The following is a 27,978-nucleotide window of genomic DNA, read 5'->3' as shown; positions in this document are numbered from 1 at the left end:
CACGGAGCCCAGCTTTGAGTTGGGGACCCGGGAGGCCTCCATGGGATCCAGCCCTTCCTTCCTGCGAGGTGTTCAGCACCTGCAGCAACTATGTCCCACGAGGAGCTGGATGTCACTAGGGTGCTGCATGGGTTGAGAAGCAGAGGCTCTCATGGAGGAATTGTCCAAGAGTCAGGAGTGCAGGATTACAGGGGATTATGGGAAGCTTCTCTCTCCATCTTGGCTTTCCCAGAAACACCACCGTCTCCAAGCAGGATGTTAATCAGTAACAGCCCCCTGAGGGCAGGGGGGGGTCACACTTTGGAATAGCAAATATTTACTTCAGCCTTTCAGCTACAAGCCCTAACCTTCTGTCTTTGCCCTGAATGAAGGACCTTCCCAGGCACCAGGTGGCCACTCACTGGTAAGAACAGTGGATCAAAGGGAGCCTTCACAGTGTCTGCCTAATGAGGAATAGGGAGAGAAGACCTGTCCTCTCTGGGTGGGTTCTCAGGGGAGGGGGTGGCAACCTGGGCAGCGCTGAGCCCTCATTCCTGGACTGGATGGGGTGGGCAAGGAGGTGGGGGGGGGGGGTAAGAGGCTTGTTGTAGACACAGGAGGCTTCCTCCGCAGAGAGGAGGCCAGTGGAAGAGGCTTTGAAGGCTTGAGATGTCATGCCCACAGCACTCCGTGCAAGCCCCACATAGCTCCCTGGCCCTCTTCTCAGGGACCTGTCTGCCCGAGCAAGTGAGTTCCTGCTGCTTCCAGATTTGGGGGTGGGTTTGCAGCTCCAGGTACATTCAGGGCTGAGAAGTGGTGTGTGAGGGGTAGGTTTATTACTACTCAGGTTCTAGAGTGCTGCATCTCTGTGTCATCCTTAAAAAAAGTCTTTTAATTTTTTTTATTTATTTATTTTTGGCTGTGCTGGGTCTTCATTGCTGCACGGATTTTTGTCTAGTTGTGGCAACCAGGGGCTACTCTCGAGTTTGCAGTCCATGGATGTCTCATTGCAGTGGCTTCTCATGTGGGCTACAGGCTCCAGACGGGCAGGCTTCAGTAGTTGTGGTACGTGGGCTCAGTAGCTGTGGCTCATGGGCTTTGCTCCGTGGCATATGGGATCTTCCCAGAGCAGGGATTGAACCCGTGTCTCCTGTATTGGGAGGCAGATTCTTTACCACTGAGCCACCTGGGAAGCCCCTTAGAAAGTGAAAGTGTTAGTCACTCAGTTGTGTCTGACTCTTTGCAACCCCATGGACTGTAGTCTGCCCGGCTCCTCTATTCATGGGATTCTCCAGGCAAGAATACTGGAGTGAGTAGCCATTTTCTTCTCCAGGGGATCTTCCTGACCCAGGGACTGAACCTGGGTCTCCCACATTGCAGGCAGATTCTTTACCATCTGAGCCACCCGGGAAGCCCCTTAAACAAAATTAATGGCAATTACAATGAAGTGAAGATGAACAGGTTCAGGAATAGCAGAGGACTTGCAATTTGGGACAAACTGGCAAACCATAGACAATTCTCAAAGAGACAAAGGCAGGCTGGCTTTTCTTAGGTTCTGGGAGGAAGCTGGGGAGGGTTGCTTTGAACAAAAGCTCATTGGAGGAGAATGAGAGTTCAGAGTTATTGCAATTTCTTGTTGGAACCAAGTGGTGGGTAGTTTGCTGTTACTAAGGTATGTGGAAATCTTCCTGCTGATCATGAATACTGAGATGAGTGGGAATGTGTGAGAACCCACCCTGCCATCTCCTTCTTCAGGGGTATCTTCACAACCCAGGGATCAAACCAGCATCTTCTACATTGGCAGGCAGATTCTTTACTACTAGCATCAGTCTGTGGAAACCATTACAGACAGAAGTGACTCTGAATTTGAGAGTATCGCTGTGGGATTAATTTACAAAGGGGTGCTAAAGCCTGTGATATAATGAAGGCATGAACCTGGGTACTTTTGGTACACTCCAGCAGGTCTTTACCTAGCACATTTAATGCTGGAGTTACCTTTAGAGTGCAGGCTTGCCATTTAGAATTGGGCAAAGCTTCCTAAATGCTCACAGAAAACAGAGGAGTATTTCGCTGAGTAAGGTCATGCCACTCAAGCAATGGAAAGAATGAGGCCCTGGATCCTATGACACTGTTTAGCAAAAGCCAAAAGCAATGTGCTAAGTCCCAGAGCCAGGGGTCATCTTGTAGCCGGCCCAGCGAGGACACAGGTCTCTGCATCCACAAGAGGCCGGGGAACCTCACCCCACCAGCACATTTTGCTTCAGGTGGCCTGGCTGAGTGAAGGTCTCTGCTGATAGAAACTCTGTGAGGCCTGTGGCCTCCCTTGCCCTGTGTGCCCTGCGCTGAGTGGTCCTGCCCCACCCAAGCCCTCCTGGGGCAGTGGGTTCAGAAGAGAGCGAGGGTGCATCTCAGTGAACTTCCCAGCCAGCCTCTGGTGGTGTCAACACTAGGAGCCCCGTGTGCCCATGGGGGTTTATTCAGATGGAAACTCCAGGTGATCGGGAGCTAGGCTCTGGGCCCAAGGATGAGAGGGAGGCCAGAGAGGGGGCAGTGGTGGGGAGTGTGGTGTATGGAGACCCACTGCCCAAGCTGGAGGGCTGGCTCCGCTAGAACAGGCAGCCTCGGAGTGGGCGAGAGGACGCACTTCACAGGTTGAGTGTTAGACAAGACGGTCCAAGCAAAGTTTAGCCCGGGCCTGAGTGGTTTGAATTGGCTCATCATCCGTTCCTATCCTGGGGGGCTCTGGAGAGAGTGAAGGCAGGAAGTCCTGAGAGGAGCTCTGTGACTGGGCCCCAGGGCTGGGCCGAGCGCTGTAGGGGAGGCACGGGGTGTCTATTGCAGAATCAGGCAAACTCAGCATTCATCCTTGCCCCATGGCCACCCAGACCCTCTAAGTCCCCAGCCAAAGGCCAAGGTCCAAGTCCGCACAGCCCAGCCTGAACAGGCTGCCCTATTGCCCAGCGATCCAGGGCAGCGAATGAAGCAAGCAGACAGGGAAAGCTCTGGGAAGACCTCCCAACTCCCGGCGCTGCTGTGACCAGCATCCAGTGAGGCCGAGGACCCACACCGCATTCCCTCTCATCCCTTCCCTTCTTGGCTGCCTGCCATTCCCCTGGATAGCTGGGGCAGACCAGGAGCTGCCCGAGGGCCTGATCCCTGATGGAAACGGGAGGAGGTTTCTCTCCGTGAAATAAGATATCTCCCCTCCCACCGACTCAGGTAACAAATGTGACCCTAATTGCTCAGGGTCTCCCCAGCCCTGCCACGGGGGCATAAGCCCCGACCCCCAGGAAAGAAGGAGGGTCACCGGAGGAGCTGTACCAGGACCCAGGGAGGAGGTGGGCATCAGACATTAAGGACAATCTCTGCCTTCTTTTCTCCCAAGGAAGCCTTGCTGCTGACTGGGCCTCCACGCTGCCCCAATGCGAGTGGTGCTGAGCCTCCCACTGGCCTGCCTCCTGGCCCAGGCGTGGCTGGTGCCTGGTTCCACCCTTGCTTTCCACTCGCCAGAGGCCCAGGAAGGGCTGGAGACTCTGCCGACCCCCAGGGACCAAAACAAGACCAGCCAGACCAGTGAGAGACCATGGGCTCCAGAGGAGGAGGACGGGGAGGAAGACTCCCCCTGGCTGTCAGCCAAGGGGCAGCAGTTCTCCAGGGAGGCCTCCAACTTGGGGTTCAGCCTGCTACGTAAGATCTCCCTGAAGCATGATGGCAACGTGGTTTTCTCCCCACTCGGCCTGGCCTGGGCCATGGCTGCACTGACTCTGGGGGCCGGGGGGCACAGCAGAGCCCAGCTGGAGGGACTCCTCTTGCAGGCCTGGAACCAGACCCAGCCCACGGTGAACCAGACCCGAACACCGCGCCTGCCTGCCCTCTTCAAGAGGCTACGAGAGAGCCTCTCCCATAACCCAGAGCTGGGCCTGGCCCAGGGGAGTTTCGCCTTCATCCACAAGGACTTTGACATCAGAGAGACCTTCCTCAATCTCTCCAAGAGGTATTTCGATATGGAGTGTGTGACTGTGAATTTTCGCAACACTTCCCAGGCCAAAAGGCTCATGAATCATTACATGAGCCAAGAGACACAGGGGAAACTTCCCAAACTCTTTGATGAGATTAATCCTGACACCAGATTAATTCTTGTGGATTACATCTTGTTCAAAGGTACATGGATAACATTCTGCTCTTCCAGAGCCGTGGGTCTCTTCGCCTGTATCTTCCTTTCCTGCTGGGCCTGTGTCCGGTTGATGCCAAGGGATTTCCTAGGAACATGTTGTTCTCAGGTTTCACAAACAGATTGAAACATGCATTGAACAGGTAGGATGTACCGGGCACAGTGCCAGACAACGTGTCCATTTGATACCCCTGCCCTGGGGCCCCTATGTGCCTGCAGGGCTTACTGCTAGTTTTCTAAGCATATCTACACAGCTCTCCTCTGACATTCTGACCTGGGGAACCTTCTGGGTTTCTGATCATCTGAGATATTTAAGGTTGCATCTTCGCTCCTTCACCCTCTACTTCTGCGACCTGGGGCAAGTGACAAAATCCCTTGTCCTTGGATTCTCAGTATAGAAAATGCAGACTCTCCCACCTCCTATAGAGAAGTGAGGCTCAGAGAAGTTGGCTAGATCAAGGTCACAGGGTAAACGGCAGAAGCTGACCTCAGATGAGGGGTTCATCCCAGGTCCTTTCCATCCTGCCTTTCTCGGGGAGCACTGGCTTTGCATGGCCACCGTTGTAGCAGGAAGGTGATACCAGGGGGCTTGCAATGTCCGGGAGGAGGACTTTCATTGAGCCAGGCCAGACAGATGTCTGTGTGTAGAGCTGTGTGCCTGCATGCAGGCGGCCTCCTCTGGGTTGTGTGGCTGCTTGTCGACAAGGCGCTCCTCCCCTGAGCCTCACTGAGCACAGGATGGGTGGCAATGTCATCATTTCTGCCCCAGTGGCCTCTGTTTGCACATTATATGCACCAAAGGAGTGGTCAGAGAGCCCTTCCTGCACACAGGCCTGTGGCCAGGCCCAAAGTCTTCTCCAGGTTGGAGCTAACCCACCACAAGGAAGTGAGTGTAGACAGAAGTGGGTCCTTCGGGCATCATCTGGAATGAGTGACTTTTGCTCATCCTGTGTTTTGTCCAGAACGTGAGGGAGCCACAGGTGGTTAGGAGACATCTCCTTGCTTCAGTGCGTGATTCCAGCAGGACTTTGGGTAGATTCGTGTGTGTGTGTGTGTGTGTGTGTGTGTGTGTGTGTGTGTGTGTGTGTGTAACGGGCTTCTCTTGTGGCTCAGTTGGTAAAGAATCCGCCTGCAATGCAGAAGACCTGGATTCAGTCCTGGATTGGGAAGATCCCCTGGAGGAGGGAAAGGCTACCCACTCTAGTATTCCGGCCTGGAGAATTCCATGGACTGTTTAGTCCATGGGGTCGCAGAGTCAGACACAACTGAGCAACTTTCACCACTTTATTTTTGGCTGTGCTAGGTCTCTGTTTTGTCACGCTCCATAGTTGTGGCACTCGGGCTTAGTTGCCCCACAGCATGTGGGATCTTCCTGTGTCCCCTGCATTGGTCCAGGGATCAGACCTATGTCCCCTGCGTTGGAAGGCGGATTCTGAACCATAGGACAAGGGAGGTCCCTGGGTTCATTTTTTGCCAGTTTGGAAAGAAGCCTGGGAAAGGCTGATCTTCAGGAAATGTATTCCGGCTGCCTGCATCCAGGCATGCTTAAGCCACTTTACTCATGTCTAACTTTGTGAGACCACATGGGCTATAGGCCCCCAGGCCCTTCTGTCCGTGGGGATTCTCCAGACAAGAATATTGGAGTGGGTTGCCATGCCTTCCTCCTGACTGCCTGAGCTGTGGTCAAAACAAATCCAATAAGGATACCTGTCCTAGTTGGGCAGAAAGGGGGACGGAACCCTGGCCCTTTATTACTTTGGCAGGAAGGATGCTTTAGGGGAGGATCGTTTCCACAATGAGTTCCTTTCTTACCTGTTCAGGGAAATGGCTGATCCCTTTTGACCCTGCTCTTACCGAAATGGACATTTTCTACCTGGACAAGTACAAGGTGGTCAAGGTGCCCATGATGTACAGGTCAGGCAAGTTTGCCTCCACTTTTGATAAGAATTTTGGTTGCCATGTCCTCAAGCTGCCCTACCGAGGAAATGCCTCCATGCTGGTGGTCCTCATGGTGAGGATAGGCGACCATCTCACCCTTGAAGACTACTTGACCACAGACCTGGTGGACACGTGGCTCAGGAACATGAAAACCAGGTACGGCTCTCCTGCCGCCCAGCTCAGCCTCTCCTTCCCTGTGGGCACTCCCAATTTCATTCTGTGCCTGTCCTGTCCCACGGCGGGCTCCCTGATGGCAGGGGCTGCCTTTGTCCTGTTTTCCACCCTGTCACTGTGTATCATACTGCGTGGCTCCTTGTTCACTTGGCCAGTCCTTATCAAGGCTCTTCCACTTGTCAGGCGTTGTGATGCGTCCACGATGCTAGCCCTCCTCATGGAGCTCACATTCTAGTGAGGTGTAGGTGGGCAGCAGGGAAGGCCAGGCCAAGAAGATAGATGTAAGCAAACACTTAAGATGAAGGAGGGCTGTCAGGGTGCCCTGGGAGAGAGAAGAGTTACAGGCAAAAGTGTGAAAGTTCTGGATTAGGAGTGTGCTTGGTGGGTTTGAGGCACAATGAGGTGGCTGGTGAGGCTGCAGCAGTTTGGAGATGAGGTCGCAGGAGAACCAGCAGCCGTCACCCAGGACTGTACGTTACAGGCCCTGGGAAACACATGGGCTTTTTCAAAAGAGATGAGAAGCCACTGGAGTCAGGCTGAGGGGCAACATGGGTCTGTGCTTGTTAAGAAAAGACACTGGGGCCATGTAGGAGGAGCAAGGGGACCAGTCACGTGGTCAGCGTAAGCACCCAGATCAGGATGCTCGGCAGGTAGTGGCAGTGGAGGTAAGGAGGAGCAGGTCCTGGATCTGTGAACCTGGAAGTCACAGGATTGGCCCATGGACTGGAATGTGGGTGAGAGAGAAGAGGGAGAGTCAAAGATGAAGCTTTTGGCCTTAGCAACTGGAAAGATTTGCCACGTACTGAAAAGGGAGACTGTGGGACGAACATGCCGAGGGATATGTGCAAAAGTTCAGCTGGAAAGAGCTGGATCAGAAATACCTATAGACAGCCAGGTGGGGATATCAAAATGGCAACAGCTGGGTATCAAAAGCTGGATCTGGTGTGTGCAGGGTGAGGTCCAGGCTGGGGAGTCAGCAGCACAAAAATGGAACCATGAGACCAGATGCGAGGACCTGGAGAGGAGGCTGAGCACAGAGAGCAGGGGTGGGAGCACAGGGCAGGCTCACAAATGCTTGTGGAATAAATCAATCCACCCATCAGGGTACAAGGAAGTTAGCACCAGTAAGGAGGCCAAGGCGATGCCTCCTGAATCCGTCACTCTAGAATCTGACACAGAGGGGAGTTCAGCTAAAGGTCCCAGTGTTCATTTTATCTTCATGCCTCTTCTTCAAATCCTTAGAGCCTAGCAAAGGACTTCAACGTAGTAAGCCCTCAACAAATGTTTAGGTGCATCAATTTATATATCAGTCTTCAAGACCTGTCATGTCCTGAGTATGGGCCCTGCCCAGCTCTACAAGAGAGGAAGAAAGAAGGGTTGAGGGGGCAAAAGGAAATGAATATTCACTGGGCCTCTACTCTACACCAGACATTGTTCTGGGTGCTTAACATATGTTATGTCATTGACTCCTCTGAAGAACGCTGAAATCTTGGTATTTTGGCTGTACTTCACAGATGAAGACACTGGGACGTCTTTAAGACTAACTTAGTACCAGTCAGTAGTTTACATGCTTTTATTTTTGAGCCACAGAATCCATCTTTCTAAACAAGGGTAAGAACTCCAATGTGCATCTTTATAGGTGGTATAGAAAGACCTGAATGGGCTTTTTGGCCAACCCAATATAGCTAGATAGATAGGCAGAGAGAGAGAGAGAGATCAGAGTTTCTCTGGCTAAAAATAAATAGGGGGTTGAAAATTTCCTTTTTTCCCCTCCCCCTGTCCATTCCCAGACTCCCAAGTTTCTCCTGGAATCCTAGGAGTCTGCAGAATAGGGACTGAAAACAGCCATGCTCCAGGAGTCTGCAGGATTCATGGCAGGAGATATTTGGTTGGGTTGTTTTTAAGACATAGGGAAACAGATACAAAGTATGGCTGCTGCTGCTGCTGCTGCTAAGTCACTTCAGTCGTGTCCGACTCTGTGCAACCCCATAGATGGCAGCCCATCAGGCCGACAAAGTATGACATCTTTTCCTAAAGAGAATGTGAGTCATTGACTGGGAAATAAAACTGGTTTCCTGAAGCAGAAGTAATACATATTTGATAAGTCAGAACTCTCTTCTCTGAGTCAGACCATTACAAAAGGGCAGAATGAGCTACAGTCAACTGAAGGAGACTTGTTACTAGGAATAATCTTGGAGGAAGGTGAAGTGACCTTTTTAGTGTTCAGAGTCTAAGATTTTTGTCTATGGTTCACCATTATATGTACTTGTATCACAGAAAAATGGAAGTTTTCTTTCCAAAGTTCAAGTTAGACCAGAAGTATAAGATGCATGAGCTGCTTAAACAGATGGGAGTCCAAAGAATCTTCTTACCCTGGGCTGACCTAAGGGATCTCACGGTTACTGAAAGAAATCTGAAAGTTTCCAAGGTAAGTCAGGCTCTTTCAGGGGAGTCCAAGAGAACAAATATTTTTCCATTCCACTGAACGTCGATAAAAGGCCAAGTTGTAGTAGAAAAGTGAAAGTCGCTCAGTCGTGTCCAACTCTTTGCGACCCCATAGACTATACAGTCCATGGAATTCTCCAGCCCAGAATACTGGAGTGAGTAGCCTTTCCCTTCTCCAGGGGATCTTCCCAACCCAGGGATGGAACCCAGGTCTCCCGCACTCTAGGCGGATTCTTTACCAGCTGAGCCACAAGGGAAGCCTTGTAGTAGAAAACTAGATTAAAATTCCCAAAGACTTGAAACAGCGCCTAAGCTGGATGTTTGAAGAATTTGGAGCTACTTTATTAAAACATCTGTTTAATTTATGTAGAGCTCCCTCTCTTCTTTCTCAGTGCTTAAGGAGAAATTTACCCCCAAATGGAACTGCTTCACAGATTCACTTAGAATTCCATGAAACTGCACCACCTTACTGTTTTATTCATTTATTTGGGTGGGTGGAGGGGCTGCACCCTGCAGCATGGGGGATCTTCGTTTCTTGATCAGGAATTGAACCCATACTCCCTGCAGTGGAAGGGTCATCTTAACCACTTGACTGCCAGTGAAACCCACTGCTTTGGAGAGGGAAGAAAACCCCAGAGGTTATCTGCCTAACTTCCTGCCTCTTGTGAAAACCCCCTCTGATATATCCCTACAAAACAATCTTCCAGTTTTGTTTTTTAATGTTTGCAGTGAAAGCAGCCCAATCCACAAATGGCAAAAACTGTTTTTGAGTTTTATTCATATATATATTTTGACCTGTAATTCCCCCAACTTACATTCTTTGTCCCTAGTTCTGCCTCTATAGCATCCAACACATGCATTTCTGCTACAAACACATGAAACATTGAAGAAATGTGTTTTGGTTTTAGAGCTTAAATTCTAAATTATTGATATTTTCCCTTTGTTTACTCCAGGAAGGGAATTTTCACTCCAGGAACTTAAGAGAATGTCTAGGTATTATTATTAATACAGTTTTCATTATCTTCTTTTAGAATAATTATACAGGTCCATTACACACATCACATGAGGTTCTTGGACAAAAGGGCCTCACAAACGGGACAGGTGGCCTATATCCAGGCCACCTGAGTTCAGAAAGACTTCAAGGACCCAGAGGCTTGCTCAGGGGACACTTTAGAGTGGTACCAAGTTCTAGGAAACTGCTACAGAAGAATAACCACATTCCTGCCCCACCTCCCTCCCACCCCTTGCCTGCCAGAAAAAAGGTCAAAGTTCTCAGGGGTTCCAGATAGCTTGAAAACCTTCCAGGAGGAATATCAGCTCAGTTCAAAAACCAGTAACACAGAGACTTCCCTGGTGGTCCACTGGTTAAGACTCCACACTCCCAGTGCAGGGGGCTTGGGTTCGATCCCTGCTCAGCGAACTAGACTCCACATGCTGGAACTAAGGGTTTGCATGCCACAGCTAAGACCCGGTACAGCCAAATGAATAAATATTTTTAAAAATCAGTAGCACAAAGTGCATGCTCAGTATTTGTTGATTTGATCCATGTGTGTGTGAAATGGCCAGCCACAGAACCCTCACGTCCTTGGCCAGAATGAACTTCACAATCGGGTTCCTGGTGTCTCCTGGTGTTTGAGGGGCTTCTGAGGCAGTTGCTAGGGCAACCACAGACCATTCCTCTCTGCAGATGAGCTCTATACCAATACATCCCGAGAGCACAGCCCCATGGGTAAGGACCATAACAAAAAGTGTTCAGGGATTCAGTGAATCCTATTCCCCATGAGCACACAAATGGTCTTCCACATATTTCCTTTCCTAGGTTTTACAAAGAGCTATGATTGAGGTGGATGAAGAAGGGACAGAGGCAATGGCAGGAACCGTATTAGAAATCACTGCTTATTACATGCCTCCCATCATCAGAGTGGACCGGCCATTTCTCTTCATCATCTATGAAGAAACCTCCAGAACCGTGCTATTTCTGGGTCGGGTGGTGAATCCGACTCTCCTGTGATTTACAGCACGTGTGAATCCTTGGAGCTACAGCGATGCTGGATGCGAGGTGTCTGAGTCCACACAGGACGTTGGCACTGGGTGTCCCCCCTTGTTCTCAAGCGCTAATTTGAGCCATTCTTAGATGGATCCGCATATGAAATTCAGGCTTATTTTAAGGAGATGTTTGTATGAGCTGGCTGGTATTTTAAGTCTGTTTCTAAGAGCCTATGTTATTAACTGAAACCATCTTGGTACCTGGACTCGGCAGAACTCTATTTCAAGATGAAGTCTGGGAAAACAAGTACACCTTCTCCGTGGGTCGTGTGCTTCACTCCCTCTCCTGCTCCCTGGTGCGAATTAGTGCTTTATTTTAACCTACTATAGAATAATTTCCTGGCGACTAAAATTAGAAAAAAATAGCTGTAGTCAGGCCTGATCACAGCATCTGCCGCCATGTGGCTTTGTCTACTCCATGAAGCCATTAACTGAGCTACATACAGATCTTCCAGTTCAATCTGTTAATTTTATTATACAAAGCCAAGAAACGGGAAACTGGAGAAAGGGCCACAGTAAGGCTTTCATGGGGCTTCCCAGGTAGTGCTAGTGGTAAAGAACCCACCTGCCAATGCAAGAGTTATTAAGAGACTCGAGTTCGATCCCTGGGTTGGGAAGATCCCCTGAAGGAAGGCACGGCAACCCACTCCAGTATTCTTGCCTGGAGAACCCCCAGAGGAGCCTGGTGGGCCACAGTCCATATGGCCTCAAAGAGTCAGACACAGCTGAGCAACTGAGCACACACGGATACAGGCAAGGCTTTCATGGGCACCAGGCCCTTTTGCCTTCGTGGATTCCTTCTTCCATTTTATACACACACATATATACATATATGTGTATATACATATATATACACACACACATATATGTGTGTATAATAAAAATTTTATGACTGTATTTGTATAAAGGTGAATATATTCTGGGTTATATCTGTCTTTATACTAATTGCAAAGCATGGAACTCACTGATAGAGCAAGAAATAAGACATCTTCATGGGTCCCTGAAAGTACTGTGGGCCTGACGTCCTATGCCTACAGCATCTAATGGAGAAATCATACAGGGCATCTCAGAGGAAGAAAAACCACTGCATTAATGGCAGAGTCAGGGCCCTGCCACTGACTCCAGGCCCCAAGCCCATTCCACTCTTTCTTCTTTCTGTCTAAAGCATCTCATGGGGTGCAGTTCAACAGGCGGCGTGTGTTCATGTCTGTTACCCATTGTGATTAAATAGAATGTCAGCATGGACTTTGTCCCAAGGGTCAAAGAAAGATAACAAAACAGCTTCTGAGCCGGTCGTCTTCTGTTATAGAGATAAGAAAACATTTTAGGAGTAGTTTCAGAAACTCAGGAGTAGAGTTAACTATTTTTGGAATGTCAACTAGGTTGACTAACTACCTAATTGGATTTTTATCTGTTTGCTAGCCAATTTAAATATACTTAAATTTACTGTATTAGTTATTCCTCTTATTACAACTGACAGATTTATGTGAACGGTACCTAATGTGAATAGATAATAATAATAAGCCACAGTCTAGAGACTGACTCTTCATCATTATAAAACCTGGATATTGGTTCATTCCTGTATGCCCTTCACATGCACTAACTGATACCGGTAAGCCAGGCAACTCTAGAGCCTAGAAACAAAAATAGAGGACTAACTTCAGTTGACATCCTTAAGTGACGTGTTACTATTCAGTTAATGAGGTTCATTTGTAGAAAAATAGCAGAAAGAGAAATAAAAGAGGGCTCAGTCAAATTATTCATGTTTTTAGAAATGAAATCTAGAGAAGAAAGCCACAATACCCTCTGAAATAAACTGTGTTTAGAGAACACAATACCCTCTGAAATAAATACGGCCAAACCCAGTGATAAAAAGGTTCATTATTATCAAGGGATTCATAGAACATATACTCACACTCTTGCCTTCTCTGCATATATTTGCACAAAATGATGATGACATGGGACAACGATATCTAACGCGTTACTCTTTAAGGCAGAAAATGGCCCTATTCTCTATAAAAAAATTAGTATTTCCCCACATATGCTTAAGAAGCTCCAAGGATACTAGATTTTCTAAATATGTATGCATGGTGAAAAAATGAAGGTCAAGGAAAAATGTAACTGATCTTGCAAAAAAATCTGTTTCAACCAAAGGGGAAAATGCTGACTATTCTAACAACACTTCACTGTATTTAAGGGTCAGATTTTAAAAACTGTTCCTACACAGACACATACACACCCATACTCACTTCCTAACACACATGCCACAACTGAGATCAGATTATTGAATTAATTGAATTCATTTTATCTTCATGGTATAAACCTAGTCAAGCTGAAGAGACTGTTCTATTTCAATTCAAATTATTTCACATATGCCACTGACTGTAGGTAAAATGGACTCACTCTTCCAGAATAAGGCATCTTTATAAAGCCCAGGAAGTCAAGTAACAGAAATGATTTTTAAATGTGATGGTTATGGGAGCAAAGCTCTATATGCTCTTCTCTATTAAGTAAAATCTTTTTATCTCTATTTCTGCCAGTAAGATTGATTCTATAGGTCTGTTTTTTTGCTTATAATGCTGATTAGTGACGTTCTAGAACCTATCCTTAAAACTGCAAGTTTCCATACTTAACAAGAGATGTGTCTATTTCTCTGCAGCTACAGTTAGAGATGTATCTTTGTCATACAACTGGTTTAAAGGAACTATTTGATAAGCTGTTAGACTGAGAACTTCTACAAGAGTATCAATCATTTTTTCCAGTGGAAACTGAGGTACATATGGATATTCATAAATGTCACCAATTGGTTTTTTGCTCTATGTATCTGTCCTTGGAAGTATAATTTTAACAAATATTTCAACAATTTTAGAAATTATCATGTTCTCTTGGAAAAAAAGAAAACCTCTAAACATAATTTTGATTGACTGTCTTAACTGATAATTTAGTGCCTAAGATAAGACTGCAGCTGACTTCTGTAGATTTCTGAGCTTTATAAACATTAGTGACTTTTCTGTCAAATCACTTTCTTCTTCTCCTGCATGCATGCTGAAGAAAAGGTCCTAACTCTGCTAAACTTATTATTGAACAAATAAACTAAAATTCTGCATTTTATTCAAAGTAACAGAGTCAATGCTGACTATGAACCAAAGTGCTAGAAAAACTGATGCTGCTTTGACATCCATTACGTACCCCTGATGCTCTCTCCTAGATCATAATGTACTTGGTTCCATGTTAGCGATGTTAGTAGGAAACATCACTAACATGGTTAAGTGAAATCCACAAAGATGTATGAACTAACCAGTATTGTCCAGCTTCTCATACCTAATCAATTTTTAACTACTGACCAAATGAATGGTTGAACAATTCCATTTACCTGATGGTCCTTCAATGAGATATTAAGCATCACTAAAACTAGCCAAAAAAAGAGGCCAGAGGTAAGAAAAGGAGGAAAACAAACACCATGAAAGCCTCATACTGAGTAGCTGCCCCCTGGGTGATTTTAGTTGATGTCTGTGCCCTTTTCTTGTTCATTACTTAAAAATAAACTGTCTTTAATTACAGAATAAAAACTGCAGAAAATACTTAAAACTGTTTTCACAAACACAGGTATCTCATTAACCTGTGTTTTATTTTGGGTAAATTCATTATTCATGATTTCACATTATAAAAAGTAACCACACACGCATATGCATTCACAAATTAGATCATCTTTATCATACATCAATATATTTTTTAAAAAAAACAAATATTTTCAATATCAATATAATTATATGCTGATTGCATTTTGAAATAGAGAAGCTGACAATAGCTTCATACAGTATATCTCAAGAACTGACATTTTTAAAATTAAGAACTGTATAGGTTCCACAGGCAAATTTTGATGGAAATAATAGCATTAGTACAAATAAATGCTGTTGACATAGCTTAAGCATGATAGCTTGGAATAACAGCTGATTCAAACTAGATTCATCATTTCTAATTCAGTAAGGACAAATACAATCTAAAATGTAAACAAAGTATTTATAAAATAAATTCTTCTAGGTAACAAAGGAAATCATCAATCTATTATTTTTAAGTTAGTTGTAGCTAAAAGTTATCAGAAATCTTTGTAGAATTTTCATTGCCAAATTTTAATTTCAGAATGCCCAGGTACAACATCTTGTCACCACAATCGCAGGACTGAAATAATTTCAGACAGCTGTTTGTACCCTGTTTCAGTGTGACTTTTCTATTGGGCTGAGAGATTCGTGAGAAAATGCAGTGCCTTTTTTACTCCCAAGTCCCCTCCAAGTGATTATCTAGGTAGGGTGATTTCAGTTGATTTGGGCCTTTCATACAATTTTTAAATGCTAAACTCTAGCACAGTTAAATAGGTGGTTTCCTGCACAAATAAATGCAGACTTATCTCTTTTGTAGCAGTAGTTAAAGCACATACCTAATGTTTTTTTTTCATTACACTTCACTATAACATTGGAATTCTGTAACCACATTATTGTTCAAGAAATATATATTATACCTGCTAGGGAATATAATTTCAAATATGGAACGTTTAACAACATCAGCTGCCATTATGTATCTCTCTCTTTTCCAGTCATCAGCCATTGCTTTAGCTTTTGTTCATCAATCACATTATCTCCAGTTGTCTTTGTTTTGCCTCCTTCTTCAAGGAGATGGCCTAAGGATTGGATTTTCTGGATTTTCTTAGTCATAAAGGAAGAAAGAAAGAAGAGAAGGAAGAAGGTGGGGGGAGAGGAGAAGAAAAGAAGAAAAAAGAAAACAAAACATGAAAAAGTTTATCCATATGATACTTACAAAGTAAAGAAACAGATATACTCTACTATGAAAAAACCTAATATATGAGAACTGTGATTAAGTGGATAAGTGAATGACACGTTAAAGTTTACTTGGAATAACCTTTAATTACTCAATCTTATGTGCATCTAACATAGCATTCAATTCAACTCATACTTTTCCTGTTTTTCATTTCTATAACCACAGTGGAAATTAACACAACCTAAAATTATCAATCATCTGGCCTTGTAAAACGTAACATACAATGCATTCCTAAACTTCCTTTAAGACATATTTTTAAATGCCAGATGTATCATCTTTATGGCAATGGAAAGTTGGAAAATGTACTGCATAGAATTTTTTTAAGCAGCAAAACTGAGATAATTAATACTTTCTGAGATCACTTCACAGGCTTATTTTAAGCAAAAAGGATAGATTTTCATTTGGATATGCCATAGTGCTGAATGGTGGATAAGGGTCCACAGAAACATGACTAATATCTACAGATACTGATCACCTATTGCAGTTATGTGGCAGTGTGCATTCATGAGAAAGTCTAAATTAGAACCACATAACATGGAGAGAGTGTGGACTTGGAGATTCAGTTACACATTAACCAAGCAGCTGTGATACCAATACACCTCCTACTTCCGATTATTCAGAAAAAAAAACAAACTTCATGTGACTGTTTAGCAGTGTTTGTTTCTAGATTCATTTTTTTAAACAATTATATATGCAACTGATTATATAATTATATATTATAAATACTGAGCAAAATAAAATTTAGTCCATAAAAAGGAAAAGCATGCTCAACAATGAAAGAACACATAGAGAAGTAATCTGAAATAATGATCAGTCGCTCAGCTGTGTCCGACTCTTTGCGGCCGCATGGACTGTAGCCTGCCAGATGCCTCTGTCAATGGGAATTCTGAGGCAGGAATACTGGAGTGGGTTGCCATTTCCTCCTCCAGGGGAACTTCCTGACCCAGGGATCAAGTTTACCCATCGCTTGTGTCTTCTGCATTGGTAGGTGGATCCTTGACCACTGGTGCCAATACTGGAGAGCTGGTAGAAGTAGATTAGACTGCAATGGTCTTTACTGTTAACAATAAATGACTATCGCATTTAGAAAGATGAGGAGAGAATGAATTGCATTCTGATATTATTAAATGTGTTTTTCAATAGAAGAATTCCAGACCAGTCTTTTGAGAGGAAGAGGGTCAAGAGTGATCAAGAGGAAGAATTTCAGGATGTCAAAAGGTTAGGTGCCTCAGAGGATGAACTGAGTCTGTCCCATCGTTTCACAGAGGGCACAGTGAGGACCAGAGTGCTGACATGAACTGCACATGGGAACCAGAGCACGAGGCCCAGCTCTGTGGTCTCCATAGATCATTACCCTGTTCTACCTCTATCTCAAGACTTTAAATGGAGCTTCCACAGCACAGTCGTTAAAACAATAATAGTAGGGCTAAGAGATTCTCTGTAGTAACACTACTAACCTGTACCATCAATATTACTATTTACTATCAATTTTTTTCTATTATGTAGTCTTCCTTTGAGCTCTATTCAATAAATATACTTCTAAGTTTTAAATGAATTTGGAATACATCTATATTTGTATATACCAATATGGCCAATTAGAAATTTAGAACAAATTATAATACAGTTCAGTTCCTAAATGGGACTCCAGTATGGAGCTTCTGATGTGCAAAAAGATGCACGATGGAAACTTTATTAGAAAATATTCATCAAAATATTCATGAATTACCCTGATAGCTCAGTTGGTAAAGAATCCGCCTGCAATGCAGGCAGGAGACCCCAGTTCGATTCCTGGGTTGGGAATATCCCCTGGAGAAGGGAAAGGCTACCCACACTCCAGTATTCTGGTCTGGAGAATTCCGTGAACTGTATAGTCCATAGGGTTGCAAAGAGTTGGACATGACTGAGCAACTTTCATTTTCACTTCATTCATGAATTAAGTGAACTATGTTTAAAAGAAAATCTGAATCCTGTTTAAATTCTCTTCTAATCAGAAGAGTCAGGTGTCCCATATGGAAGAGGAAACCTGTAACTATAATTTGGGCATCTTGGATGAATTGCTTCTCATGGATATGACCTCTACTTATGTTGATTTTTTTTCCCCACTACCCTCTTACATGTCTAACCTAAGAGAAACAAACGTTTCATCAATTCAAATAAGATACAACTGGTGCATAAAAAGGAACCACGAAGGGGTTCCTTATAACTTTAAGGAACAAATGTCAGTAGAAATCTCTATCTTATTGGACCCACAACTCTAGATTATGTGTGGCAGTAGTATTTCTTAACTGGCATCATTACACCCATCCTTCTGAGCACTGGCTGATTAAATACCACGACCTTAAGCTAGTTGCTTGTTTTTGCTGTTGTTTTAGTCTCTTAAGTCATATCTGACACTTTGTAACCCCACAGACTGTAGCCAGCCAGACTCCTCTGTCCATCGGATTTTCCAGGCAAGAATACTGGAGTGGGTTGCCATTTCCTTCTCCAGGGGATCTTCCTGACGCAGGAATCGAACCCACATCGCCTGCACTGCAGGCAGATCTTTACTGCTGAGCCACCAGGGAAGCCCAAGCTAGTTGTTTAAAGAAATGCAAATATTTTGCAGAAAAATACATAGATCTCAGCTATTAATGGGAGCCATTTAAAGTTTCTTGTCAATTTCCTAAGGTTACAACATCTTCGCCATATATAAATTATCTTATACAAAATATGTAACATAACCAGAGGCATGTGATAACAACCATTTTAACTGATAGCATTTCTCCATTACAGACACTTCCCATTCTTTGGGAACTATTTAAGGGGGAAGGAAAGTACACTAAGAAAAAGAACAGAATAAAACACTTGGCAGTCCACTACTGGATTACTTACAAGGTAGCCTTCCGTGGTTGTGTATCTTTACTTCCGCTGCTCTTGGGATCAACTGAGTTACCTGTCCCTCGGGAGGTGCTGGGCAGGGAGGTATTAGACGAAAAGGAACTGGGAGCACTATTGGTGTTACGCGTCCGGAATGAGTCATCTGAAAGGAACACACGTACAGTCAGCCAGATGGAGTCCACTAGAGAGATGTGGACCTTCGAGAAGGTTCATGAGAGCTGACTTTTCCCCTTCTTTTAAAGCCAACTTTACTAAGGTATAAATTATATACACTAGACTGCACAAATTTAAGGTCCTGAAATTTGTATATACTATGAAGCCATCACCACAATCAAGCGTGAACACACCCATCACATTTGCTCCTGCCTCATCATACCTCTGCTCCCTCTCCGATGCCAGGCAACCACGAACCTGCCTGCTGCTGCTCACTACAGATTAGTCTGCATTTCATGATATTTCATATAAATGGACTCAGTATACACTCTTTTTTTGTCTGACTTCTTTCACTCAGCATAATTATGTTGCAATTCATCCTCATTTTATATGTCAATACTTTATCCTTTTTATTGCTGACTAGTATTCCTATTGGAAAATGGCATTACACTTCAGTATTTTTGCCTGGAGAATCCCATGGACAGAGGAGCCTGGTGGTTTAGTCGTTGGGTTGCAGAGTAGGACATGACTAAGCGACTGAGAACATTCCCATTGCATGGACACACCGAAATTTGTCTATCCATTCTATTGATAGACATCATGATTTCCGCCCCCATTCCATTATAATCTATTACAAATAAAGCTGCTGTGAATGATAGTGTGCAAGTTTGTGTGTGGAAATGTGCTTTCTCTTTCGTTAAGTCTTGAATGGAACTGCTGAATCATGCAGTCAGTGTATATTTATATTTAAGAAACTGCCAAATTGCTGTCTGAAGTGGTTATACCACTTTGCATTTCCAGCACCAAAATGAGAATCCTGGAGGGTTACTCCATATTCTCACACACTTGATATTGTGAGCGTTTTTAAACACTAGTGGATGTGATGTGGTATCTCCTTGTGTGTGATTTTTTTCTCATTGCATCAACTTTCATTTCTCTACTGTTACTGATCTTACTGCTACTGCTACTGCTAAGTCACTTCAGTCGTGTCCGACTGTGTGCGACCCCAGAGACGGCAGCCCACCAGGCTCCCCCGTCCCTGGGATTCTCCAGGCAAGAACACTGGAGTGAGTTGCCATTTCCTTCTCCAATGCATGAAAGTGAAAAGTGAAAGTGAAGTCGCTCAGTCGGGTCCGACCCTCAGCGACCCCATGGACTGCAGCCTTCCAGGCTCCTCCGTCCATGGGGTTTTCCAGGCAAGAGTACTGGAGTGGGTTGCCATTTGATCTTAAGCATCTTTTTATTTACTTACTTGTATGTCTTCTCTTATGAAATGCCTGTTCAAATCTTTTTCCCATTTTAAAATCAGTTGCCTGATTTGTTTTAAAGATTGTTATATATTCTAAAAACTAAAAATAGAGCTACCATATGATCCTGCAATCCACTCCTGGGCATATACCTGGAGAAAACCATAATATGAAAAGATAAATGCACCCCAGCATTCATTGCAACACTATTTGTAATAGCCAAGACATTAGAAGCAAACTAAGTGTCCTTCAACAAACGAATGGATTAAGATGATTTGGTGGAATATGGAATATTACTCAACCATGAAAATAAAGTAATGCCATTAGCAGCATTTGAATGGACCTATGACAGTAGATTGTCATACTATGAGAAGCCAGGGAACAATATCATATATCACTTATATGTGGAATCTAAAAAAAGAAAAAAGATGTAAATGAACTTATTTCCAAAACAGAAAGAGACTCACAGACATAGAAAACATAAAGAGGGTGGCAGGAGGGATAAATTAGGAGGTTGGGAATAGCATACACACACTGCTATATATAAAACAGATAGCCAACAAGGATCTATTGAATGGCACAAGGCATGTATACTCAGTCTTGTCTGACTCTCTGTGACCCCATGGACTGTAGCCAGCCGGGCTCCTCTGTCCATGGAATTTTCCAGGCAAGAATACTGGAGTGGGTTGCCATTTCCTTCTCCAGGGATTGACCCAGGGATTGAACCTCCGTCTCTTGAGCCTCCTGCATTGGCAGGCAGATTCTTTACCAGCTGAGCCACCGAAGAAGCCAGCACAAGGAACTATACTCAATATTTTGTAATAATCTATAAGGGAAGAGAATCTGAAGAATATATATATAACTGAATCACTGTGCTTATACACCTAAAACTAACAATATTGTAAATAAACTATACTTCAACTTGAAAAAAAAAAAAAAACTTTTATATTCTAGATACAAGTCCTTTGTCGGGTATATGTAACATGAATATTTTCTCCCAATCTGTGTCCTGCCTTTTATTTTTTTAACACTCTATTTCAAAGTGTCAAAGTTCTAAATTTTAATGAAGTACAGTAAGTTAATTTTTTGTGGTTTAGAGAAATTTTTGTCAATTCTAAAATCACAAAGACTTACTCCTATATTTTCTTCAGAAATGTCACATTTTTAACTTTTATGTTTAGGTTTACAATACATTCTGAGTTAATTTTGTGTATAGTGTGAGATAAGAATTGAGGTTCAGTTTTTGGGGTTTATTATGGATATTCAATTGTTTTAGCATCAAAAAATTTTAGTAAAAAAAATCTTAAAACTCAGCTAACTATGTTTGTCAGTGTAGGTCACACAGTCTTGAGTACTGAAGCTTTAGGAGTAAATGATATCAGGTAATTATTTAAATACACAGTAACTTTCAAAAATATTTTTATCAGGATTGCATTGAATCTCTGGCTCAATTTAAAAACAATTGACATCACAATATTAAGTTTTCCAATCCATGAACAAGGTGACTTCCATTTACTTATGTCTAATTTCTTCCAGCAATGTTAGTATCTAGCAAACATTTTGCTAAATTTGATCCCTGAGCATTTAATATTTTTAAAGGTTATTTAAAATGTTATCTTCAAACAGACATAATTTTTTAAAGAATTAGGTTTACAGAAAAATTGAGACGAGCATGAAGAATTCCCACCTACCCCCACAGTTCATTCAGTTCAGTTCAGTCACTCAGTCGTGTCCAACTCTTTGCACCCCCATGGACTGCAGCATGCCAGGCTTCCCTGTCCATCACCAACTCCTGAAGCTTACTCAGACTCATGTCCATCGAGTCAGCAATGTCATCCAACCATCTCGTCCTCTGTTGTCCCCTTCTCCTCTCGCCTTCAAATCTTTCCCAAAATCAGGGTCCTTTTTATTAATACCTTACATTTATATACTATACTTGGTACAATCAATGAGCCAATGGTAACATGGTATTAACAAAAATCCACAGTGTGTTCAGATTTCCTCAGTATCACCCAATGTCTGTTTCTATCTAAGGATACCATTCAGGACACCACAATACACTTACTTGTCAGGCCTCCTTTGCTGGGACAGCTTTTTAGCCTTCCCTTTCTTTTGGTGACCTTAACAGCTGTGAGGGGTTCTGCTCAAATGTTTTGTAGGATGCGCCTCTGCTGCAATCTGTGTGATGCTTTTCTCACAATTAGACTAAGGTTATAGGGTTGAGGTAGGATGACAGAGTTAAAGTAGTATTTTCATCACATCATATCAAGTGTGCACACTGACAAATCGTTTTTTCTGTTTTCTGTTTTTTTATTTTATACTCATGACAGATCACTAGATATGGGATTTTTTGAGGAAATATTTTTAAAAACTAGGATTCTTGATAAACTTGACCAAATTGCTCACAAAAACGTCCACCGATTTTCATACCCACCTGCTATGGAGGATACACTGCAATTTGTTTCCATGAATCCTTACTAGAATTCCCTTCACATTTCATCCAAACTGTGGTGCCTACAGAGCTTTGCAATGCTATACTTGATGACTGATAGGTACATGTTAAGTAAAAAGCATCAATTTGAGTTTCCATACTGTGTCTTTGACCTTTCCATTTTTTATTTAACACTATTCCCCCGCAATACACACACCCCTTCTCCACACTCCAGCCTGACAGGCTGCTGTTGTTCTCTAAAGACACAATAGTCAGCTTTTACTTCCAACAGGTTCTCTGAATGGGATGGTATTCCATACCCATCTCTGCCAGTCAAAATATTACAGCACCTTAAGGTTCATCTCAAATGACAATCATCCTGAAGCCCATCTTCATTCCCAAAGTAAATACAACCTCTATGTGAACACCTAATATATTTGTTTAGAGATATTTTGCTCCCATTTTCTCATTATGGAGCAGATATGTAATTGTACTGATGTTTTCCTCAGTCTGAAATTCATTAAGTAATAAATAATAAGCATACTTTTCTAACCAAGAAACCTAGGAAATACTTCATTCAATTTATTTCCTCTCCCCAAAATAATACTGAAACTTTAGGACAATATTTTTCAAATATTTTAATAAATGATTTACCCTTACGAGAGATATGCTTTTTAGGCCATGGATGTTAAACTTTAGAATCTGCAGATCATACACAGGCCTAACTCAATTTATTGCTCTTCACTTTATTGCAGATAAAACAGATAATGCATTTTTTTGTGTTTTTTTTTTGTTTTATGGGTTTTTTTTTTTTTTACAAATTGAAAGGTTTGTAACAACACTGCATCCAGAAAGTCTACCAGAACCATTTTTCCAATAGTATTTGCTCACTTCTTGTCTTTGTCATATTTTGATAATTCTTGCAATATTTCCAACTGTTTCCTTGTTATTATATTTACAGTGGTGTCTGTGATCAGTAATGTTTGATGTTACTATTGAAATTGTCTTAGGGCACCATGAACCACATCCATATAAGATGGCATACCTAATTGATGAATGTTGTACATGTTCTGATTGCTTTACTTTCTGGCCATTCCCTGATCGCTATCCCTCTACAGGCCTCCATGTTCCGAGATACAACAATATTGTGTCGAATAAAAGCCACACCTACTTCTTACGTATTGTCTGTGGCTGTTTTTACTCTGCTATACTACAGTTGAGTAATTGTGACAGAAACCAGTTTGGCCAAGAGAATCCAAAATATTTACCATGTGGTCCTTTACAGAGAAGTCTGCTTATCCCTGGTATAAACTTTCAAGTATGTAATACTATAATTGTTTAGCTGCATACGATCCACAGTGAAGCCTTAGTGTTTTAACTTCCTTAAAAATTAAAACTTTTAGTCTATGCCTGAGCAGGTCTTCAGACTGCAGTAAAAGCATTTCCTTAAACTTCTGCTTAACAGTTTTTCTTTTGATATGTAGCCAAAACAGGTAATAGAGATAAAATTTTCCTAGGAATAATACATCTTTAGTTCTATTCTCTTTTGCCCATCTTGAGATCACCCTATTGGCTAGGGGTCACTGCTAGATCACCCTATTGGCTGCAGTATCCTATCATTTTGTACTTCTCCTTTTTTAAAAGTACTGAACTCTGACTCTTGACACAGTGAAAACAAAATAGTATTGTCAAGTATTTTAACTGCTAGGGGAAAGTTTCTTTGCTATTTGATAAAGACATAAATTTGGAGACACTGTACCTAGAAATAAAGAAATGAGTCATTTAAAGAAAACTGTATTTTATTAAATTTAATAATTATTTGAAGAGCTCAGATTTCTACTTACCAGTTAGTGAAATCATAGAAGTCTTTGATAAACCTGAGACAGATGGTGTATACGCTGCTGTAGAAGTTTTACTAGAAAAGAACATGATTTAGTTAAAATATAAGAAAATGTATCTTTCAGTCTCAGCCTCTGATTAGAAAATACCACTTGGTCTTTCCTAACTTTTCCTTAATGCTTTCCTCTACTTGTTATGAAACATGCTTACTACTTTTATTTCTCATTTATTTTTTACATTCCACACCTCACAATTACTTTAAGTGAAAAGCATTTCCTTAAACTTCTGCTACATCAGAATAACAGTTTTTCTTTTGATATGCAGCCAAAACAGGTAATAGAAATAAAATTTTCCTAGGAATAATACATCTTTAGTTCTATTCTCTTTTGCCCATCTTGAGATCACCCTATTGGCTAGGAGCTGTAAATAATTCTACAAATAATGTCCAAAAGCATAGCCGAAACACATCCAGAGTAAGCTTTTTTTCAATTTTTTATAAAAAGGTTTAAAAAAATAAAAGAAAAACATTTTCCCATAACATAGTCTTTTTCTTGATAGTTTTAAAGACATTTACGGTTCCTTAAAATTACTTTGCTTGCTGACTGATTTGCAGCCGTTACATATTTACTATATGCATACAATATATATAAGAGTCATGGTCATTTAATTTATACTGATTCTCCCCTAATCTTAACTGTTTATAATTTTGTCTGCTGGGCCAAAAGGGAGACTAGACGTACAATCACAGTCAGGAGAACTCTGTTGTGACCATTTTACCACAGAAAGAGGCCAGTGGTTTCTTCATGGACAGAAACAACACAAACAGCAAATGGATATCACATCTATTCAGTGAATGGGGCATGTCCACACCTATTTAGAAGTTGTGTGGCACATGCGATAGAGCACCACTACAGATTCCATGATGTCGTTACACAGGATCGGAGAAGGAGTCTTCCTAGAATTCCAGGATAACTGTTCTCATGCAAACTGGTAAAATTACTATTTTTCTTAATATGAAATCTTTATAGATGGTAATTTATTGTTCACCTATGAAAAACCTCAAAATTAATTCCTATTTTATATAATAATGTAAACATCTCACATAAAGATGTGTTAAAATAAAAATTAAGTCAGAATGTGAAGAGCTGACAGATCATACCTAGTAGTACATTTGTCTAAGTTGCCATATTTTGCATGAAAAGCTTGATTATTAAAAGACTGGCTTCGAATCAATTTAGATTTCTTGATTTCTTTACCTAGAGTAACAAGCAGAAGGCAAATGCAATTGTTTAGTTCATCAGTTCATCCTCAGCTGCCCCAACCCCACTGCCTCTCCAGCTCCCACCACTGTGAGTAACACACTGAGTGGGTGGCTTCCCTGCCTTTGTTTGACCTGACTGGAGTACTTCTTACTCCACTGCCCATTAAGAAGCACCAAATGAAGTAAAAGAAAAAAAGAGCTTTTCAAACAATATCTCATATCTCATAGAGTGACTTCCTTGTAACTATCATTTATAAAAGGAAAAAAGCAGACACAAAACCCAGTTTCTTACTTGTGGATGGGGTGGCAGAAGAGGATCCAGGAACAGAAATGGGGATGCTCTTGGGCAGACTTGTTGGTGTCTTGGAGTCTCTACCTAAAACAAACTCTGTTTTAAGTGTTATAATTTCCTCTAATTAATCTCCATATACACAAGACAACACAGAGACTATGAACCACTTTCTCTCACTAAGCAGCACTTTTTTCCAAATCTTATTCTTTATATATTTAAATATTTCATTCTTAGTTACTCAGTGATCAAGTTCACAATCTTATTGCTGTTATCAAACTTCAAACTTTCCTTTGAAAGATCTGGACCTCTGCACTGATCCTCACCATTTATTTATTTGTGAGGATCTGTACGAGTTAGCATCCATTTATGAGAACAACTTTTGATAAACCAAAGAAAGTGATTTTCCATATAAAATTAAAAACAGCGTAGGGAGGTTCAAGAGGGAGGGGATATATGTATACCTATGGCTGATTCATGTTGATATTTTGGCAGAAACCAACAAAATTCTGTAAAGCAATTATCCTTCAATTAAAAAATAAATAAACAAGTACATATTAAAAAACAAAAACAAAAACTCAGCATGGCCTTTCAGAATGCTGGGATATAACATCAATTGTGTACCTTGGTGGTGAGGATGTGGGAAAACTACTCACGTTTCTTTTCAAAGGTTTTCTCATTCATGGGCCTTCCGTCATTTTGTTGCTTTTCTTTTTCTAATTGCTCCTATTAATAAAACAGTACCTTAGCATTAAAGGTAAGCATAAGTAGGTTTACTTTTTTAAGGTTTCTGAAATAACATTTATTAAAAGTTAACGTAATAGGCAACCAAAAAAACGCAAGAAGCAAAAAGCAGTCATTCACAATCACAAGCAATTTACCATCTGACATGTCCTCCCAGGTCTCATTTGTGTATTTTCATAACTAAGCATCCATTTTTATGTAATTAAGATCATACAGTTATGTATCATGTTGTTTCACACATCATGATTATTTACCATTTCAAAGTCCCAAAGCTATGAATATTTTAATGACCAAGAATACACTACACCAACTCAATCTGGAGGGAAAAAATGTAATCTTGCCTTTCTTGATGACAAAAATTTCAGAGAAGACAAAAATGGCAACAGAACTCTAGATAACGATACTGGCAGAGCTATGATTAAAATACCACATTCCCTTAATGTCCAATTAAAAGTGAGACATAAAGCAACAGAGTATGTGAAGTATAATGCTTCTAGGAGGATTCATTACCTGATCTAAATTATTAAAGTATAGCAAGGAGGTATGCTTCCATTGAATTAATTATTTAACAAGCATAAGTAGATTTAGAAAACTATTCTAATCAGAAATTACTCTAAGCTTTAGAGATATAAAAATATAGTTCACAAAAATACCTAACAGAAGTAATTTTTTTTCAAAATTGGTATCTAAAGAACTCACAGTTCTTTCAGATTTTTTTTTTTTTAACATCTACAGAATTGTGCCCTTGGAGGGTTGTCAAGATAAAACAATGAATTTGGTATCACTGTTGCAATGAGCCTTTCAGATGGTAAAGAATCTGCCTGCAATGCAGGAGACCCAGGTTTCACCCCTGGGTCAGGAAGACCCCCTGGAGAAGGGAATAGCAGTACTCGAAACCAGAATACTGGAAACTACTCCAGTACTCTTGCCTAGAGAATTCCATGGACAGAGGAGCCTGGGGTTTATAATCCATGGGGTCATAAACAGTTGGACACGACTGAGTGACTAACACTTTCACTTCACGTTCATTTACTAATTCTCATCAGCAAAATATTGGCACTGTTGGCCCTTTCCATTTCTAACTGATGAGTGAAAAAATAATATCCTTCTTTTAAAAGCCTGAGAGAAAAAAAAATTGCAGATATTATTTAAATTTTGATTGAAGTATAATACACATAGAGAAAGTAAACAAACTAAGTATACAGCTCAGTAAATTTTCCCAAAATGAACACACCCATATAATCAGCTCCCAGACCAAGAAACAAAATGTTACCAAGCTCAAAGTCTTTTTTATCCAAACAGAATAACCAAGATAACTCCTATCAAGTTCCGAACAAACATGACATAACAGGCATGTACAGAACACTACAATCAACAATGGAGAATACACATTCTTTTCAAGAAAAAGTATAAAATGAAGAAAAAGAGAAAACAGACAAGACAAAAAATTCCACACAGACTTGGACTGCATAAAAAACCATTAAATAAAAATTCTAAGACTGAAAATAAAACATGCAAAGCTGAAAAATATTGCTAAGTGAGCTTAAGAAG

General features: G+C 41.8%; 2 protein-coding genes across 7 annotated transcripts in view; one reads left to right on the top strand and one right to left on the bottom strand.

The window, feature by feature from the left end:
- Positions 1 to 342: 342 nt before the first annotated feature.
- Positions 343 to 17,007, top strand: SERPINA10 (serpin family A member 10). Of its 6 annotated transcripts, none has more exons than XM_068991555.1 (6): positions 343 to 403; positions 3,365 to 4,140; positions 5,971 to 6,244; positions 8,540 to 8,690; positions 13,413 to 13,526; positions 16,730 to 17,007. In XM_068991555.1, exons 2-5 carry the CDS (start codon positions 3,402 to 3,404, stop codon positions 13,479 to 13,481), a joined length of 1,233 nt encoding a protein of 410 aa, XP_068847656.1. In that variant the 5' UTR covers positions 343 to 403; positions 3,365 to 3,401; the 3' UTR covers positions 13,482 to 13,526; positions 16,730 to 17,007. The 6 variants fall into 6 exon arrangements, with proteins under 6 accessions (XP_068847656.1, XP_068847655.1, XP_068847654.1 ...); XM_068991554.1 differs by lacking the exon at positions 16,730 to 17,007 and adding an exon at positions 15,345 to 15,416; XM_068991553.1 differs by lacking the exon at positions 16,730 to 17,007 and having other exon boundaries at positions 13,413 to 14,312.
- The window catches only part of LOC138095509 (serine/threonine-protein phosphatase 4 regulatory subunit 4), a 49,699-nt gene continuing 37,149 nt past the window's right edge, over positions 15,429 to 27,978 (bottom strand). The window contains exons 17-22 of the mRNA XM_068991549.1: positions 26,340 to 26,409; positions 25,687 to 25,770; positions 25,293 to 25,389; positions 24,139 to 24,209; positions 18,458 to 18,605; positions 15,429 to 15,453 (exon numbers count right to left, since the gene is read on the bottom strand). Of these exons, the coding sequence (XP_068847650.1) occupies positions 15,429 to 15,453; positions 18,458 to 18,605; positions 24,139 to 24,209; positions 25,293 to 25,389; positions 25,687 to 25,770; positions 26,340 to 26,409 (495 nt within the window). The remainder of the gene's footprint in view (positions 15,454 to 18,457; positions 18,606 to 24,138; positions 24,210 to 25,292; positions 25,390 to 25,686; positions 25,771 to 26,339; positions 26,410 to 27,978) is intronic.

This window comes from Capricornis sumatraensis, chromosome 19 (assembly GCF_032405125.1).
Source record: "Capricornis sumatraensis isolate serow.1 chromosome 19, serow.2, whole genome shotgun sequence".
NCBI lineage: Eukaryota > Metazoa > Chordata > Mammalia > Artiodactyla > Bovidae > Capricornis > Capricornis sumatraensis.
Note: the sequence above shows the minus strand (reverse complement) of the source record. Positions and strands in the feature narration are given on the sequence as shown.

Excerpts from the sequence above, each read along its gene's own strand:
- SERPINA10 (XM_068991550.1), top strand. The coding sequence starts at position 3,402 with ATGCGAGTGGTGCTGAGCCTCCCACTGGCCTGCCTCCTGGCCCAGGCG. Across the intron at positions 4,141-5,970 it reads GGATTACATCTTGTTCAAAG|GGAAATGGCTGATCCCTTTT; the intron begins GTACATGGATAA and ends TTACCTGTTCAG. Across the intron at positions 6,245-8,539 it reads CTCAGGAACATGAAAACCAG|AAAAATGGAAGTTTTCTTTC; the intron begins GTACGGCTCTCC and ends CTTGTATCACAG.